The sequence below is a fragment of the Callorhinus ursinus genome, unplaced genomic scaffold, assembly GCF_003265705.2.
Source record: "Callorhinus ursinus isolate GAN/ISIS: 27379988/994484 unplaced genomic scaffold, GSC_fseal_2.0 scaffold10, whole genome shotgun sequence".
Classification (NCBI taxonomy): domain Eukaryota; kingdom Metazoa; phylum Chordata; class Mammalia; order Carnivora; family Otariidae; genus Callorhinus; species Callorhinus ursinus.
In genome coordinates, this window is record NW_027397072.1 from 87375937 (window position 1) to 87392410 (window position 16474).

A 16474-nucleotide genomic window follows, 5' to 3' on the forward strand; every position below is an offset into this window, starting at 1 on the left:
CATCTCCTGTAAGGATCCTTTCAGCTCTAAAGTCCTGGCACTCATTTTATGCAATAGTTAAAATGAGTTTGGGCACTAAGCCTAGCACATTGCTATCTCAATAGCCCATTATTCTGGAGTAATATGGCCCACTTCTCCTGGCTTCCTCATTTTCTGCATTTAAAGCAAAAAACCTGATTCTAAAAATAGGCAGAAAATTTAAATGAACATTTCTCCAAAAGAGATATATGAATTACAAATAGGCACATGAAAAGATGCTCAGCATCACTAATAATTAGGGAAATGAAAATCAAAACCACAGTGGAATATCATCTCATACCTATATAAGGATGGCTATCATAGAAATTAAAAAATTTGAAAACATGTACTTAATAAATAAAATAGGTAATAAACAGAAAATAACAGGTGTTGGCAAGGATCTGAAAATATTGGAACACCCATGCCTTTCTGGTGGGAATGTTAAATGATGTAGCTACTGTGGAAAACAGCATGGCAATTTCTCAAAAACTTAAATGTAAAATTACCATATGATCCAGCAATTCCAATTCCAAAGAATTGAAAGTAGGATCTCAAAGAGATATTGGCATACCCATTTCATAGCAGCATTATTTATAAAATCCAAAAGTTAGAAGCAGTCCAAGTGTCCATGTATGGATGAATGGACAAGCAAAATGTGGCATATACACACAATGGAACATTATTTAGCCTCAAAAAGGAAGGAAATTCTGACCCATGCTACAACATGGATGAACTCTGGAGACATTATGCTGAGTGAAATAAGCCAATCACAGAAGGACAAATAATGTATGATTTTCTTTATATGCAGGACCTAGACAAATTCATAGAGACAGAAAGTAGAAGGGGATGGGGGGAAAGGGGCAATGGGGAGTTAGTGTTTAATGGCATAATTTCATTTTGGGAAGATGAAAAAGTTCTGGACATGGATGTTGGTGATGGCTGCATAACAGTGGAAATGCACTTAATGGCACTGAAATGTGTACTTAAAAATGGTTAAAATGGTGAATTTTATGTTATGGTATTTTACCACAATTGTTTTAAAAGTCCCTTCTATCCTCTGCCCGCAGGGACTCCCCCTCCCATTGCAAGACAGTATGGCCCTGGCTACAGCGTTGGAGGGACAGCTACAACTGAGAGAGGTTGCGGGGGTTCCCCTGCAGGCTAGCACTGTGGACAACTGGAGCCAGATCCAGAACTTTGAGGCCAAGCCGGATGATTTCCTCATCTGTACCTACCCTAAATCAGGTGACAGTGGGGCCAGGGGGACAACCAGACTCCAGCTTGTGGAGTCAGCAAAGGTAGCTCACAACAGTTAGAATTCCCCTTCATACAGTGTTTGCACTCATTCAAGGAGAGCTGCTCCTTCTCTCTGTACCATGACGAGGTGATCTCGGGATGATCGTGTCCTGGGTTTATCCAGGGTCAAGCATAATTGTCCCTGGTTAGAGGACCCAGCCTGCTGGGCTCTGTCATGGGCTGCTCTTGGGTGACAGTGTCATGTGCTTTGCCTCTGCTGCTCCTTCTCTCCATAGAGACCTTGTGGGTTTTTCCCACATGAACATCCATCTATTGTAGCTGACAGGATCCTGACCTGAGGGGAAGTTGAACCAAAAGCCATCAGTCTACATGTCCCCTTTTCTCCCCAGAACACTTAAGACTGATTGTCTAACTGGTTTCTTCTTCTCATCCTTTCCACTTGGGCCTCAGGGACCACATGGATTCAGGAAATTATGGACATGATTGAGCAGAATGGAGACATGGAGAAATGTCAGAGAGCCATCATTCAACACCGCCATCTTTTCATTGAGTGGGCTCGGCCGCCCCAGCCCTCTCGTGAGAGCTCCTCCCTTCCTGTCCTGGCTCCTTTCTCTCTCTTCTTTTAAGACTTTATTTTTTAGAGCAGCGTTAGTTTTACAACAAAGTAGAGGCACAGAGATTTCCCACACATGCACAGCCTTCTCCATTATCGATATTCCACCCCTCCCCCAGGTGGCGCATTTGTTACAATTGATGAGCCTACATGGACATGTCATAATCACCCAAAGCCCATAGTTCACATTAGGATTTGTCCTGGATGTTGTATATTCTATGGGTTTGGACTAATGTACAATGACCTGGATCCAGCTCTGCACTACCATACAGAGTAGTTTCACTGCCCTAAAAATCCTCTGTGTGCTACCTGTTCACCCTCCCTACTCCCCGATCCCTGACAGCCACAGATCTGTCTCCACAGTTTTACCTTTTCCAGAATGTCATATAGTTGGAATCATATTGTATGTGGCCTTTTCAGACTGGCTTCTCTCACTTAGTAATGTGCATTTCAGTTTCCTCCATGTCTTTTCATGGCTTGAGAGCTCATTTCTTTTCAGTGCTGATTACTATTGCATTGCTTAGATGTGCCACAGTTTATTTACCCATTCACCTACTGAAGGGCATCCTGGTGGCTCTCCTTCTTCCTTTCTCTTCTTCTCTCTCCTGTCTCTGTCTTCTCCCCTCTGTTTTGTCTCTTTCTTCTCCTCTCTCTCTTGCTCTCACTCTCACTCTCATTTCTGTCACCATGTGTTTTCTCCTCCTTTCTTCCTCTTTGATTCTTTCTACCTATTAGGTTATTCTAATAACCTAAGGTTATTTGCCAAAAGTGAATCACCAAGTAAAAAGGAATCTGCCTTATTTTCTTCTTAAATGCTCCCTCTGCTGTAGAACACACAGAGAGGTTGGAGAGCTATTTATGGAACAATTCACTCTTCTCCTTACTCCACCCATACAAATGCTCAGTGCAGTCAAGGAAGTGCCAGATAACTAGCAAACATAATGCATTTGCAGCCAACTATTTCTCTCTGTAGGGAAAAGTTTTTAGGGTAATACTCAACCTAGAAATTTTTTTCTTCAAACCAAAAAAATGACAAAAGACAACCAGAAGGGAAAAAAGCCATTCCAGGTAACTGGCAGCTGCTGGAAGCATTTTGCAGAACAAGGATAGGAGGAAGGCCTACTTCTCTATGTTTCAGGTGAAAACACACCTAGCTAGAGCTACAAAATTAGAGGCAATACAACTCTAGTGTTGAAGTCTAACTTGGAGCAATTGTGGATAAAAGTCTGATAAATCTATGAATGCCTTAAGATAAAGAAGTTCTTGATCTGACACCCATAATACCTTAAACCAGCACAAGGGTGCATCCAAGTTAAAACAGCCTTGAGGCATTTGCTTGTCCTTATAGTTCTACTTAGCTGCTCAGACTCCTCTGGTCCTCAGTTCCTGTCTGTCTGGTTGACCACTAGCTTAGCAATCCAGTGCCCGGTCTGACCCCTTCTCTGAACTACCCGTGGGGCTCTGACCACCCCACACAGGGCCCTCTCTGCCTGCTTAACTGCGATCCCACTCTGTGTGTAGTCAGGGCCTTCCATTTTTGTTGGTGTCTGGTCTTCTGATCCCTTGAGCAGCAGGATGGCATAATGGTTAAGGACGGTAGTCCTTAACCCTTAAACCAGGGTTTAAGTCCTGATGCCACCACCTGCTCAGTGACCTTTAACAAGTTACTTACCCTCTCTCTGTTACAGTTTCCTCAGATGCAAGGTGTCAGTAGAATTAGTGCCTACCTCGAAAAGTCATTGTGAGGATTAAATGAGTTAATGTGTGTAGAAAGCTTAGAGCAGTGCCTGGCACAGAGTAGATCCTATTTAAGTGTTAGGTATTACTGACCACTTCTTAGGCTAAATCCTTTGCCCCACAAGGGCATATGTTCCCTAGGTCATCCATGCCCAGCTTTTGATCTCTCTTCTACATCCCACTGCTGCCACCATTGTCTTACCTCTGACAATTTGGGACATTAAAGAGAGAACAAAAAGCCTAAGCATGATTTCTAGTGAGGCATCCTTGACAGTGGGGGGCAGAGTGTGCAGCCACCAAGTTAGCATAAGAAACAGGATAGAATTTCTCTCAAGGCAATGCCAGCAGCTGCAGAATTCAAGAAAGGATGATAACCAATAGCCCAGCATGGCACATCATATACAAAACAAGATGGTTCTTTAAAAACCAAGGTGCCCCGAAGACATGAACAGACATTTCTCCAAAGGAGACATCCAAATGGCCAACAGGCACATGAAAAAGTGCTCAACATCACTCGGCATCAGGGAAATCCAAATCAAAACCTCAATGAGATACCACCTCACACCCGTCAGAATGGCTAAAATTAACAAGTCAGGGAACGACAGATGTTGGCGGGGATGTGGAGAAAGGGGAACCCTCCTACACTGTTGGTGGGAATGCAAGCTGGTGCAACCCCTCTGGAAAACAGTATGGAGGTTCCTCAAACAGTTGAAATTAGAGCTACCGTTCGATCCAGCAATTGCACTACTGGGTATTTACCCCAAAGATACAAATGTAGGGACCCGAAGGGGTACGTGTACCCCAATGTTTATAGCAGCAATGTCCACAATAGCCAAACTGTGGAAAGAGCCAAGATGCCCATCGACAGATGAATGGATAAAGAAGATGTGGTATATATACACAATGGAATATTATGCAGCCATCAAAAGGAATGAGATCTTGCCATTTGCAACGACGTGGATGGACCTCGAGGGTGTTATGCTGAGTGAAATAAGTCAATCAGAGAAAGACATGTATCACATGACCTCACTGATATGAGGAATTCTTAATCTCAGGAAACAAACTGAGTGTTACTGGAGTGGTTGGGGGTGGGAGGGATGGGGTGGCTGGGTGATAGACATTGGGGAGGGTATGTGCTACGGTGAGCGCTGTGAATTGTGCAAGACTGTTGAATCACAGATCTGTACTTCTGAAACAAATAACGCAACATATTTTAAGAAAAAAGGAAAAGAAGAAGAGAACAGGAGAGGAAGAAAAGGGGAGTATGTCAGAGGGGGAGACGAACCATGAGAGATGATGGACTCTGAAAAACAAACTGAGGGTTCTAGAGGGTAGGGGGGTGGGGGGATGGGTTAGCCTGGTGATGGGTATTGAGGAGGGCACGTTCTGCATGGAGCACTGGGTGTTATGAACAAACAATGAATCATGGAACACTGCTTCAAAAACTAATGATGTAATATATGGGGATTAACATAACAATAAAAAAATTAAAAAAAAAAAAAAAAAACCAAGGTGCCCCATTTCCAAAAAGGTGACAGTTACAGGCTTTATGGTCTTTCCAGCTACAAACAGCGGCCAGGTGGAGACTCAGCTGGGCAGTGGTTTTATTTCAGGGTAGATGGTCCCTGCCACCGGAGGTAAGGACTACCATTAGGAGGGCAAGGTGGTTGCTGAAATAGACTAATGGTTATTGGTCAAGTATACCAACCACCCTCAGAGGGTTCAGGAGTGGGTGGACACTGCTGGATGTAGTGTGAACTTGTGTCCCACATGGCCAGTCTCCCTCCCAGGCCTCCTTCCACACCCCTGCTCCAACTCCCAGCTACACAGCTGTTTGACATCAAAGGTATTGCATATGTGACCTAATGAGAGCAGGGCTGGGAAAATTTTAAAAAGATGTGTGTGTGTGTGTGTGTGTGTGTGTGTGTGTGTGTGTGTGTGTGAACTAACTGTATACAGGTTATAACCCCCCTCAGCTCAACAAGTATTTATAATACATGCCCTGGGCTGCACTTCTAAGACTCCACACCTCCACTTGCCCTCAATAATTCATGGTCCAACAGAGGAGGCAAATGCAGACTATATGGTGACAAGCAGTGAGTATGTTGGGTGGAGGTTAACATAGGACACCATGGTCAGGGTGAAGAATGTGCTGGAAGACCCATGCCTGGAGAAGGTGACACCTGCAGTTACAAGCAACTACTGCCGTTGCTGTGTCTCTCCTGCCAGACCGCAAGCTCCTTGTGCAGATGAGGAGGTCTGGAAATGACTCCATTGGCCCCCTTCTTCCACAGGTCAGGCTCGGGAATAGACTTTGTAACCTCAGGTGTTTTCATGGACACTCTCTCCTGCACTTCTTGACCCTGAGGCTGAGCACTCATGGCAGAGTGACAAGGGAATGAGACCATCCCAACCAGCTCTTCTGGGTACTGATGTGAGACAGAAAGAGAAGAGAGTGAGAGAGAGAGAAGAAAAAATGTATAATATACCTGAACCTGTGAAAGAAAACATTGGTGGAATGCTCTATGTAAAGCCCTAAACCCGCAGAATCTCTCTCTGCTCTAGGGGTTCTTTGGCAGCAAATTTTGAAGCTGGAGGCCAGTCAAGCCTGCCAGGAGGACTGCATGTAGAGGAGGAAAACCCAAGTCTACCAACCTCCTTCCCACATAGGGGTCACTGGGCCCTGGAATTGAGGGGCAAACACGCTCAGGTCATCACAACCTTCCTCTCTCTTCTTCTTCCTTCTCACCTGGACCCCTGGTTTCTTGCATTTAAAGGATGGTTATGCACTTAAAGGATGTTTGTGATGTTTTAATCAGATTTTGCAGGTGTTTTATAACAGGAGAAGTCTTCATAGTGTCTGGGCCACCATATTGCTAACAGTGGAAGTGTCTGGAGAGACTCCTAAAGAGCGAGTGTTAACAACCAGGTGCCCAGAGATGTAGACAAGAAAGATGAGGGGCCTGGAACAGCAGGACAAATGTAAATAGCTCTGAAAGGTAACATGTGAGCAGGAGACACGGTGGAAGCTGCTAGAGACAGGACAGTTTTATAGGTCTTGATAAGGAATATGGACTTTAAGTATAGACCAGTGGTTTTCCAATTTTTCTTTTCAGTACCAGGATTTTTTTATTAAAAAAAATTATTGGGCCCTATGATCCAACAATTCAACCTCTGAATATATGCCCAAAAGAATTAAAAACAGAGACTGGAAAAGATAACTTGCACACTCATGTTCATAGCAGCTGTATTCACAACAGCCAAGGATGGAAGCAACCCAAGTGTCCACGGACAGATGAATGGATAAGTAAAATGTGATACATACATGCAGTGAAAGATTATTCAGCCTTAAAAAGGAAGGAAATTCTGACACCTGCTACACCATGGATGAACCTTAAGGATATTATGCTAAGTGGAATAAGCCAGTCACAAAAAAAGATACTGTATGATTCCACTTATATGAGGTATCCAGAGGTATCCAGAGTAGTCAAATTCATAGAACCACAGAATCAGAAAGAAGGGTGACTGCCAGCGGCTGGGGGAGGGTGCAATGGGGAGTGAGTGTTTAAAGGGTACAGAGTTTCAGTTTTGCAACATGGAGAGTTCTGGAGATTTGTTGCACAACAACGTGAATGTACTTAGCACTACTGAACTGTACTCTTTAAAAGGATTAAGATGGAAAATTTTACTTTATATGTATTTTACCACAATTTTTAAAAACTATTAAGGATTCTCAACATACAAAGTAAGCAAACTCAAAGATGACCAGAATGAAGCACATCCTTTCAATACCACCCTGAATCCCGCCCCCTCAAACCTACAGCTTGGGGAGCAAGTGTGAAAAATCACCTTGAGTATAGAAAGCTTCCAAACAGAAGAGACACAGGGTCTGAGCTGCTCAAAAGCAGCAAAAATTTGAAGGCACCAGGGAACATTTACATTTTAAGGTATAGGGAACAAGACCAGTTCCAGACCTACTCCTTCCCAGGGTGAAGGGCCCTGTCTTCCTCCTCTTTACTGGGACCTGCAGAGACTCTTCCTCCTTGCCAGGCCTGGGAGAATAACCAAAGCCATATGCTCAGACAGACCACATGTACAATTTATATCAGCCAGAGGGCAGTTTGCACTGACAGTGACCTTCCCTGGGATCCAGATTTTTAAAAAGTCAAACAGCATTCCCAGGATGTCTGTCAGGGGCTAAGAGAGGCATCTCCTCCACACCTTCCTTTCTACCCCACCCCCATCTTTGGAAAACCAAGCACTGACTGGAGGCTCAGTACTCAGGGGAGAAGACATGTGGAAGGCCAGTGTGCAAGGCTGCTTCAGAGCCTAACTTTTGATGCTGACTCATTTCTCAGCACTAACTCTGCTCACTTTGCATAAGCCTCTAATTCCACTAGAATGGAAGTTTAGAGAGAAGGAGCATGTCTTCTTTAACTTTGTTGCCTTTTACCCTGCACTAGGTTCAGGCCCCAATTCCAGTTTGTGGGTGTGGGCTGGGGAGGGGATGTCCTTCACACACAACAGATTCTCTCTGACACCAGCCAGATGTCCTACAATTCAACCCCATTCTGACACTACCTACCTGCTGATAGCATCAGATCCCACAGGTTAAGGACTCAGTCCCACGAAACTGCTCTCCCTGCACTTCAGGTGCCAACTGCAAGTAGTAGGTCCCCAGGTTACCCACAACTTCTGTCCAACTTGACTACTAATCAGGGGTTGCCACAACCCCTTCCTTGGCCAGACGGGAGAGATGCCCCAGACAAAGTATAGGGAGAGGATGAGAAGCTTCCATGCCTTCTGCAGGCACCACTCCCTTCAATCTCCATGTGTTCACCAACTGGGAAGCTCTCCAAACCCTGGACTTTGGGGGCTTCATCAGGCAGGCATGATCCATCATATACTCCATTTTCAGCCCTCTCCCCTCTCTGGAGAATGGGGGGCAGGGCTGAAAATTCTAAGCTTCTAATCATGGCTGGTCTTGCTGGTGACCAGCCCCCATCCAGGAGCACTCCCTGGAGTCACCTCATTAGAACAGGACACCCCTGGGGCACCTGGGTGGTTCAGTCAGTTGAGCGTCCAACTCTTTTTTTTTTAAGATTTTATTTATTTATTTGACAGACAGAGACAGTGAGAGAGGGAACACAAGCAGGGGGAGTGGCAGGCACAGGGAGAAGCAGGCTTCCCACTGAGCAGGGAGCCTGACAGGTGGCTTAATCCCAGGACGCCGAGATCATGCCCCAAGCTGAAGGCAAATGCTTAACGACTGAGCCACCCAGGTGCCCCCAGCATCCAACTCTTGATTTCAGCTCAGGTCTTGATCTTGGGGTCGTGAGATCAAACCCCACATCAGGCTCCCCAGTGAACGGGGAGTCTGCTTGGAATTCTGTTTCTCCTTTGCCCTCTGCCCCTCCCCCTGCTCTCTCTCTCTCTCTCACTTGATCGCTCTCTCAAATAAATAAATAAATCTTTTTTAAAAAAAAAAGAACAAGACACCCCTAATCACCCCTATCAACAGGGGTTTCAGGACCTCTATGCCAAGAAGCAGCGGCAGAGACAAATATAAACTTTCTATTATCTCACATCCCCTAACCTCAGTCTAACACAACGATTGCACAAAGCAGGTGCCCAATGTTTTAGAGTACAGAGTGGAAATCATGACTCACATGCCATCAAGTATATATATTTTTAGAGATGAAACAAGCGACTAGCACATAGGCCAGGTACATGGGCAGCCTGCTGCAGGCACGCAGGGATGGGCACTGGCTAGGAGGTGAGAAAGGCCTGTGCTCTGCACCCCCCCGCGCTCTTCCACAAGACCTAGCTTGTCCATTCTCAGCTTCCATCTCCTCATCCTAAAAGTGACAGATTACTATAAGCTCCCTTCTAGCTCTCAAGCTGTAGGAGTCTACAGAAGTGATGGTAATCTCAAAATCCCAAAGGAAAGTCAAGAGATAAAGAGAAAGATGGGAGGTGATGGGACATTCTGGACAGATCCTGGAATATAAGTTCCCCCATGCAATACCTATACTATGCAGATGTTTCCTCTTGATTTACTTAAAGGGGTGGAAAAAGCCAAAGCAATGCCCTCTCCACAGATACTAAGGACTCACCTTCCAACTCAGCTCTTGCCTCTGTCTTTCTGGGAAAACAACTGCAAGGTAAGACAGCAACGGCTTCCCTGGAGACAGGTGGGAGACTAGGTCTCCTGGGAGGAAATGCCCTAGTCCCTACAGTGTCATCATATTTACTCCTCCACCATCTCTGAAGGAAATGTTGACTGTTGATCAGCAAATAAGAGAAAATGTAAAGTTCTATCTATACTCAACAGGATATTTACCTGAACGATTACAAGCAAAATATGGAGGCAAAAGCCAGACTGAATTTTTGGAAAGAACTAGAGATAGTGTCCGCAGTGACCCAAGGGTGTGGGCAATTAAGACTTATAATAGAGCAGAGAAGAAAAACTGAGGGGAAAGAAAAAAGCCCTGAAGATCGTTTAAAAGGGTAAATAGATGGAGCAATATTTCTTAAGGGGAACACTTGACCTCAGCCTCTGGTAAACTCTGGGCTCTTCACTTTATTTATCCTGGGACTTTATTTATTCTGCACTCTAGTGCCTAATCAGTTCCTGGCACATAGAGGATATTCAAAATGTGTTTGCTGAATGAATAACAAGTGAGCAGCTGTAGAGTGAATGGAGGCAAGGGAAGAAACTGAGGTGTCAGTGAGCATTGGTAAGAAAGTTTTCTCAAAGGTGGGAATGAAGGGAACAAAGGGCTTAGAAGGGCGTATTTCTAGGGAACAATAGCAATTATGGGAGTCCTTTCAGTAAAGTTGTATAAGGGAACAAGAACCTCCATTTCCGGATTATGACCAAGTGCCCTGAAACCTTCTGTATGAAACATCTAGCAATAACACATAACACATAACAAGTTGCCTTTGTAAATGTGTAACTGAGATCCAGAGAGTAAAGGAAATCCCTAAGTTCCACAATAAAGGGAGCTGAAACTAGAGAAGAGGTCACTGAGATTGGAGCTGCGCTGTGGGTTCTTTAATGATCTGGATGATCTGGAGTTTCAGTGACTGCACGGAGTCCAAGCCCAGAGCAGAAGGAACTAGAAAAGTGAGGAACCAAAGGTGGGACAGCTGAAGGGCTTTATCCTCAATGGATAGGTGGAGGGGGCCAAGGCAGACGCCAGGAAACCTCTTTGTCTTGACCTGGGCTCTCAGCTGCTCTGAAAATGTGTGGCCATAGGCCTCCTCTCTCAGGGAGGAGATTCAACGTTGTAATTCTTACATTGTCCAAGAAGCCCCAAGCTGAGAAACTAGCATAAGGTGGTTACCATTGCCAGCACCCCCAGGATGACCCGCAGAAACAAACATGGGGAGGACACAGCTTTAGCTTGGGCAGCCAGAGTTCCTGCTTGAGTTCAAGCCTCACATTACAAAATACACAAAGAAACAAGCCAGCACGAGAAAGACAGTGTGCAAAAAGCACAAACAGCAGGGTTACACCTCAAGGATTTCAGATATTAAAATGATCAGATATAGAAATATAAGAAGAATGTTGAAGTTGTGTAAGAAAATGAAAGATTGAATCAAAAATAAAAGATGCTATTTTTAAAACAGAATTTCTTATTAAATTAAATAGGATTTCTGTAACTGAAACAATATATAACATTTGCTATAAAAATTCAACGATAGGTCTCTGGTTTGCCAGCATCAGGTGGCTCTCCCCTGGGGACTGAGGAAGGTGATTAGAGCAAGTGGACAGTGGCCCAGAGTGTGAGAACCCAATAGGGGAGGCATAGGCTCGGGACTGGTTGGCTTGCATGTAAAAAGTGAGCTTAATAGTGAGTTGTTACTATCTATAGTAACCAGCTATAACTGTTAGGGGCAGACCATCCAGGGTCGGCAAGGCCCCAGCAAGGTCAGCAACGCTTCTGATTCAAAGCATCAGAATATGGAAAATGGCATTATTGACATTTTGGGCCAGATAATTCTTTTTGGTGGGATGGGGCAAGGGGCTGCCCTGAGTATTGTAGAATATTGAGCAGCATCTCTGGCCTCTACTCATTAGATGCAAGTAGCACTATCACCCAAAATTGTGACAAGCAAAAATACCTCCAGGCATTGCCAAATGTCCCCTAGCAGGCAAAATCATTCCCAGTTGAGAACTGTTTTATGGTAAAAAACCAGCATCACCATGAAATGATTAGTCACAGATCTGAGGTAGCTAGTCAATGAGGCCAGCTCAGGATGATGCTGTCTGAATGTGAGTCAAGTACTTAGCAGTCATGATGAGATTAAAGGTCAGATTTGGATAAAGTGAAAGGCTGGGAGGGTAGGAGGATACAAGGTTGTTGTCAAAATGAAACCTAACAGGATGCTTTGTAGAGCAAGAGTTGAAGTGATCTGAGATGAAAATAATAGAGTTGATGACAACAGGGGAAAAAATAAGACCATGAAGCATCCTGCTTTTCCAGGAAATGGAGATGAAGGTATTAGGAGGATCATCAACATGCATGTGGGAGTTGCTGTCTGATGCCGTAGTTGCTACAGAATGATTGGAACCTGACAACTAAAGTGGCACTCAGGAGTCAGGTTACTTACTAGGACTGAGTTTGGAATAGAGGAAAATCAGCAGAGAAGCAAAGACAGCCAGAGGAGGAGGGGTTCACCAGCCAAGTCGAACTGCCAGCTCAGGAGAGCTGAGCCAGGTGTACAAAGCTGCTCTTGGCATGGAATTCACCTGAGTGAATTCTGTGAAAATTCACTTTTCATACCATCTTTTACCCACCTCTCTCCTTATCCCAAAGTTCCTTTATGTAGCTCGAAATGCCAAAGACTGCATGGTTTCCTACTACCATTTCCAAAGGATGAATCAAATTCTTCCTGACCCTGGTACCTGGGAAGAGTATTTTGAAACCATCAGTGGAAAAGATAAAGAATAATCCTTCACATCTTTGCATGCCCACTCCAGGTAGGTTCAGTCTAGGAATCAAGCATAACATTTTGATGCCTTAGAAGGTTGTGTTCCTCCTTAGGCATGTCCTACCTCAGACTGGGACTGGGAGGAGCAGGCTGACTGAGCTCAGAGTGAATACCCACAGTCCCAGCAAAAACCTCTCACCTGATTTGAAAGCCTTTATGCTGGGTCATTTGACCTGTAGAGTCACCTGCATTCCAAAGGGTATCCTTGTCCCAATATCAGGGCATATATGATTATACACAATAAATATGAAGCCACTTTAGGTAGCATGTTGGGATAAATTACCCCAAGGCTGTACCATAACACATCACCCTCCAACTCAAACACATCAGGACTCAGGACATATCTGAGGCTTTGGGTGATCCTTTTGTAGACTCTTCTGTTTCCTGTGTCTATTATAGTGGGCTGGGGTTCCTGGTATGACCATGTGAAGGGATGGTGGGAGATAAAAGACAGATACCAGATTCTCTTCCTCTTCTATGCGGACATAAAACGGGTGAGTAAAAGCCCTTTGGAAGAACCACTCCAAGCTATTTCAGGGCTGCGCTTCTGGGAGGGACAGCCTGAAGAATTTAAGAATGTCCTGATACCTTCTTCCATTCTAATGCAATGTTATTGTCACCACAGGACCCAAAGCATGAAATTCAGAAAGTGATGCAGTTCATGGGAAAGAACTTGGATGAAACAATGCTAGATAAAATTGTCCAGGAGACATCATTTGAGAAAATGAAAGAAAATCCCATGACAAATTGTTCCACAGTTCCTAAATCTATCCTGGACCAGTCCATTTCCCTCTTCATGAGAAAAGGTTTGTGTGGCTTCAAATACTATGTAAATATAAATATCAATCAAACACTGTCTAGTAAATATACTGTCTGCTTCTTAGCAAGAAGATGTTAGGTTTTACTAGTTTCAAGACAGCACATTTAGCCTATTAAAAATAATCTGCTGCTAATAAGATGGGGATTTGATCTTGTTACAGAAGAGAGCTCTCTGGGGTATCTGGTTGCAAGAAACAGAGAGTCCTTCTGGCCAGCCCCAATACGAGGAGTTTTTTAGGAGGGGTCATGTGCTGGTGTAAGGCTAATGTATTCTCACAGCTAGTTAAGAGCAGGAGCAACCATTGGTCCAGACCTCATGGGCATCCCTGGATCTCAGGATTAGGACCTCAGGAGCAGAAGGGTACAGCTCCTTGCTCGAAGGCTCCACCACTTACAGGACTCAGCTGCCCTCCATATGTCTGCTATGAGTGCCTTCCTCCAGTGATTAACTTCCTGTCTCTGCCCATTACACCTTTTTCCTACTTTATAGCTTCTGCTCACTCAGCTTCTGCTCATAGCTTGGTCCGGATCATGGCTCAGACCTGCTCTACATCATGACTTCAACTATAACTACTGTTGAGTACTGCCTTGTTCCCTTAATATTTTTTAGTTCCAGTTCCCAAAAGAGGAATTCTAAGTGCCCCAGCTAATACTTTTTGAGGGGAAAAAAAAGGCTTTATCATTTTTTAACTTAAAAAGTAATACATGTCACTGTAAAAAATTAGATCAATATGGAATTATATTTTAAAAAGTTTTCTTCACCAAAACCCTGTTCCCCAGAAGAGACCACCAACAGTATGGAAGTCCCTCTCTGTTTAAAAACACAGATTTCTGGGACATCTGGGTCACTCAGTCAGTTAAGCATCCAACTCTTGATTTCTGTTCAGATCATGATCTCAGGGTTGTAAGATCGAGGCCCACATTGGGTTCATGCTGGGCGTGGAGCCTGCTCAAAATTCTCTCTCCTTCTACCCCTCCCCCTTCTCTCTCCCTCTCTAAAAACAAACAAACAAACAAACAAAAACAGGGACTTCTTTTTCACACCAGGGGAACCATGTGTGCTACTGCTTTGCAACTTGTCTTCTTTTTTTAATTTATTAGTTTATTTTGTTGCATTTAATTTTTTTAAAGATTTTATTATTTGAGAGAGAGAGAGCACAGAGGGAGAAGCATTTTGTTGCATTTTAGAATCTACAACAGCATCCCATGCTAGTTAAGCAAACCAAACAGTGCCATTCCTTTTCTCTTCAGATAATCAAAGGCAATGATTTAGCAAGAAGCCCTTCTTTAGATCCATACATACCTATCTTTCTATACACCCTCATTCCCTCAGGTTCATACATGTGCAAACAAAGATATATACCATGATGAAAGCTAAATGTGGTCATAATATACTCCTTCACTTACCAGAATATCAGACATCCCTCCAGGGCAAGGCATGTAGGTCCATGTAGCTCACTGTTTTTAGTGGTCTCATGTTGTACCAGAGTATGGATAGATATATCATAACTCATCCAACTATTTCCCTAGTGAAGGGCACTACAGTTACTTTTTTTTGTCCTAATGAATAATGCTACAGTAAACATCTTTGTATGTATGTTCTTATGTCCCAATGCTTTTATTTCTGTTGCACAACTTTCCAGAAGAGGCAGAGGGAGGACAGAGTATTTCCCCTTTTTAACATTATTTTAATAGTTACTGCTTAGTGAAAAAGCTCATACATATACAGTACTATCTCATTCTCATTTTTCCCAAAAGTTTTCTTTTGTTGAGATGTAACTTACATACAAAAAAATGCACAGCTCTGAAGTATACAGTTGAATGTGTTGAAAAATGTATACACGTTATACCAGCACCCCAATCAAGATATGAAACATTCTCATGTCTCAAAAGTTCTTTAGCATGCCCTTTCCTGTCTATCTCTACCCTCAGATACAACCACCCTTCTTATTTCTGTCAATATAGATTGATTTTGTCTGTTCTTGGACTTCATATAGATGAAATCATACAGTATGTACCTTCTTATGTCTGCTGTCTGTCACTCAATGTAATGCTTTGAGATTCCTCCATAGGGCTGTGTCTATAGTTCATTCCTTTTCATTTCTGTGCAGTAGTCCATTATGTGAATATACCACAGGTGGGGCCAAAGCAGTAGTGCCTTTGTGTGAATTGTCTGCCTGAGCTAGGAGCCCACTCCCTGCACAGAGCACCCCAGGGCCCTTCTCAGAGCAGAGAGCTGCAGAGGATAGGTGTGCATTGAAGGGAAGGTAGAGCGAGGCAGGCATGTTGTTGGGCCACAGAAACTTTCAATCAGAGTGACAACCCCATCTTGGTTTTCCTCTTCTAGGTACTGTGGGGGATTAGAAAAACCACTTCACTGTGGCTCAGAATGAGAGATTTGATGAAATCTATAGGCAAAAGATGGAAGGAACATCAACAAATTTCTTCACAGAACTCTGAGCAAGACGTACATAGAAAGTGGATGACAAAAATGGGGAAGCGATCTTCAGTCCTTCAGCCCAGCCCAAAGAATCTCTGAAAGCATTTTGTAAAAGTATACAATTATGGTACCACTGTCTCTGTGATTATTAACAGTATGTACAAGTTTTATTTTTTTTAAAGATTTTATTTATTTATTTGTTTGAGAGAGAGAGAGAGAGAAAAACAACATGAGAGGGGAGAGGGTCAGAGGGAGAAGCAGGCTCTCCGCTGAGCTGGGAGCCCAATGCAGGACTCGATCCCAGGACTCCAGGATCATGACCTGAGCCGAAGGCAGTCACTTAACCAACTGAGCCACCCAGGTGCCCCGAGTTTTATTTTTTAGACTGATCATGTTTAATGCTATTTTCTCAACCATTCTTTCCAAAGTAAGAAATAAAGTGGCTTAATAAAGTAAAAGACTTGAATACTGCAAGGATTTTTTAGGTCTCCATTATTCTGGAAAGTGCATCCTACTTTTTAAGTCTGTAATATAAAATACCTTGGGTACAAATATGCAAATATTAGGTTATATCTATATTGATAATATGA

At 43.7% G+C, this 16474-nt stretch overlaps 1 protein-coding gene across 1 annotated transcript; it reads left to right on the plus strand.

Annotated features, from left to right (window-relative positions):
• The first annotated feature begins 1112 nt into the window (after window positions 1-1112).
• LOC112821717 (sulfotransferase 1C2) lies at window positions 1113-15808 on the plus strand. The gene is made up of 7 exons (XM_025869098.2): window positions 1113-1263; window positions 1726-1851; window positions 9692-9789; window positions 12451-12574; window positions 13022-13119; window positions 13251-13431; window positions 15792-15808. Exons 1-7 carry the CDS (start codon window positions 1113-1115, stop codon window positions 15806-15808), a joined length of 795 nt encoding a protein of 264 aa, XP_025724883.1.
• The last annotated feature ends 666 nt before the right edge of the window (window positions 15809-16474 follow it).

Excerpts from the sequence above, each read along its gene's own strand:
- LOC112821717 (XM_025869098.2), top strand. The coding sequence starts at position 1,113 with ATGGCCCTGGCTACAGCGTTGGAGGGACAGCTACAACTGAGAGAGGTT. Across the intron at positions 1,852-9,691 it reads TCGGCCGCCCCAGCCCTCTC|GGGTGGAAAAAGCCAAAGCA; the intron begins GTGAGAGCTCCT and ends ATTTACTTAAAG. Across the intron at positions 13,120-13,250 it reads TCTATGCGGACATAAAACGG|GACCCAAAGCATGAAATTCA; the intron begins GTGAGTAAAAGC and ends TTGTCACCACAG.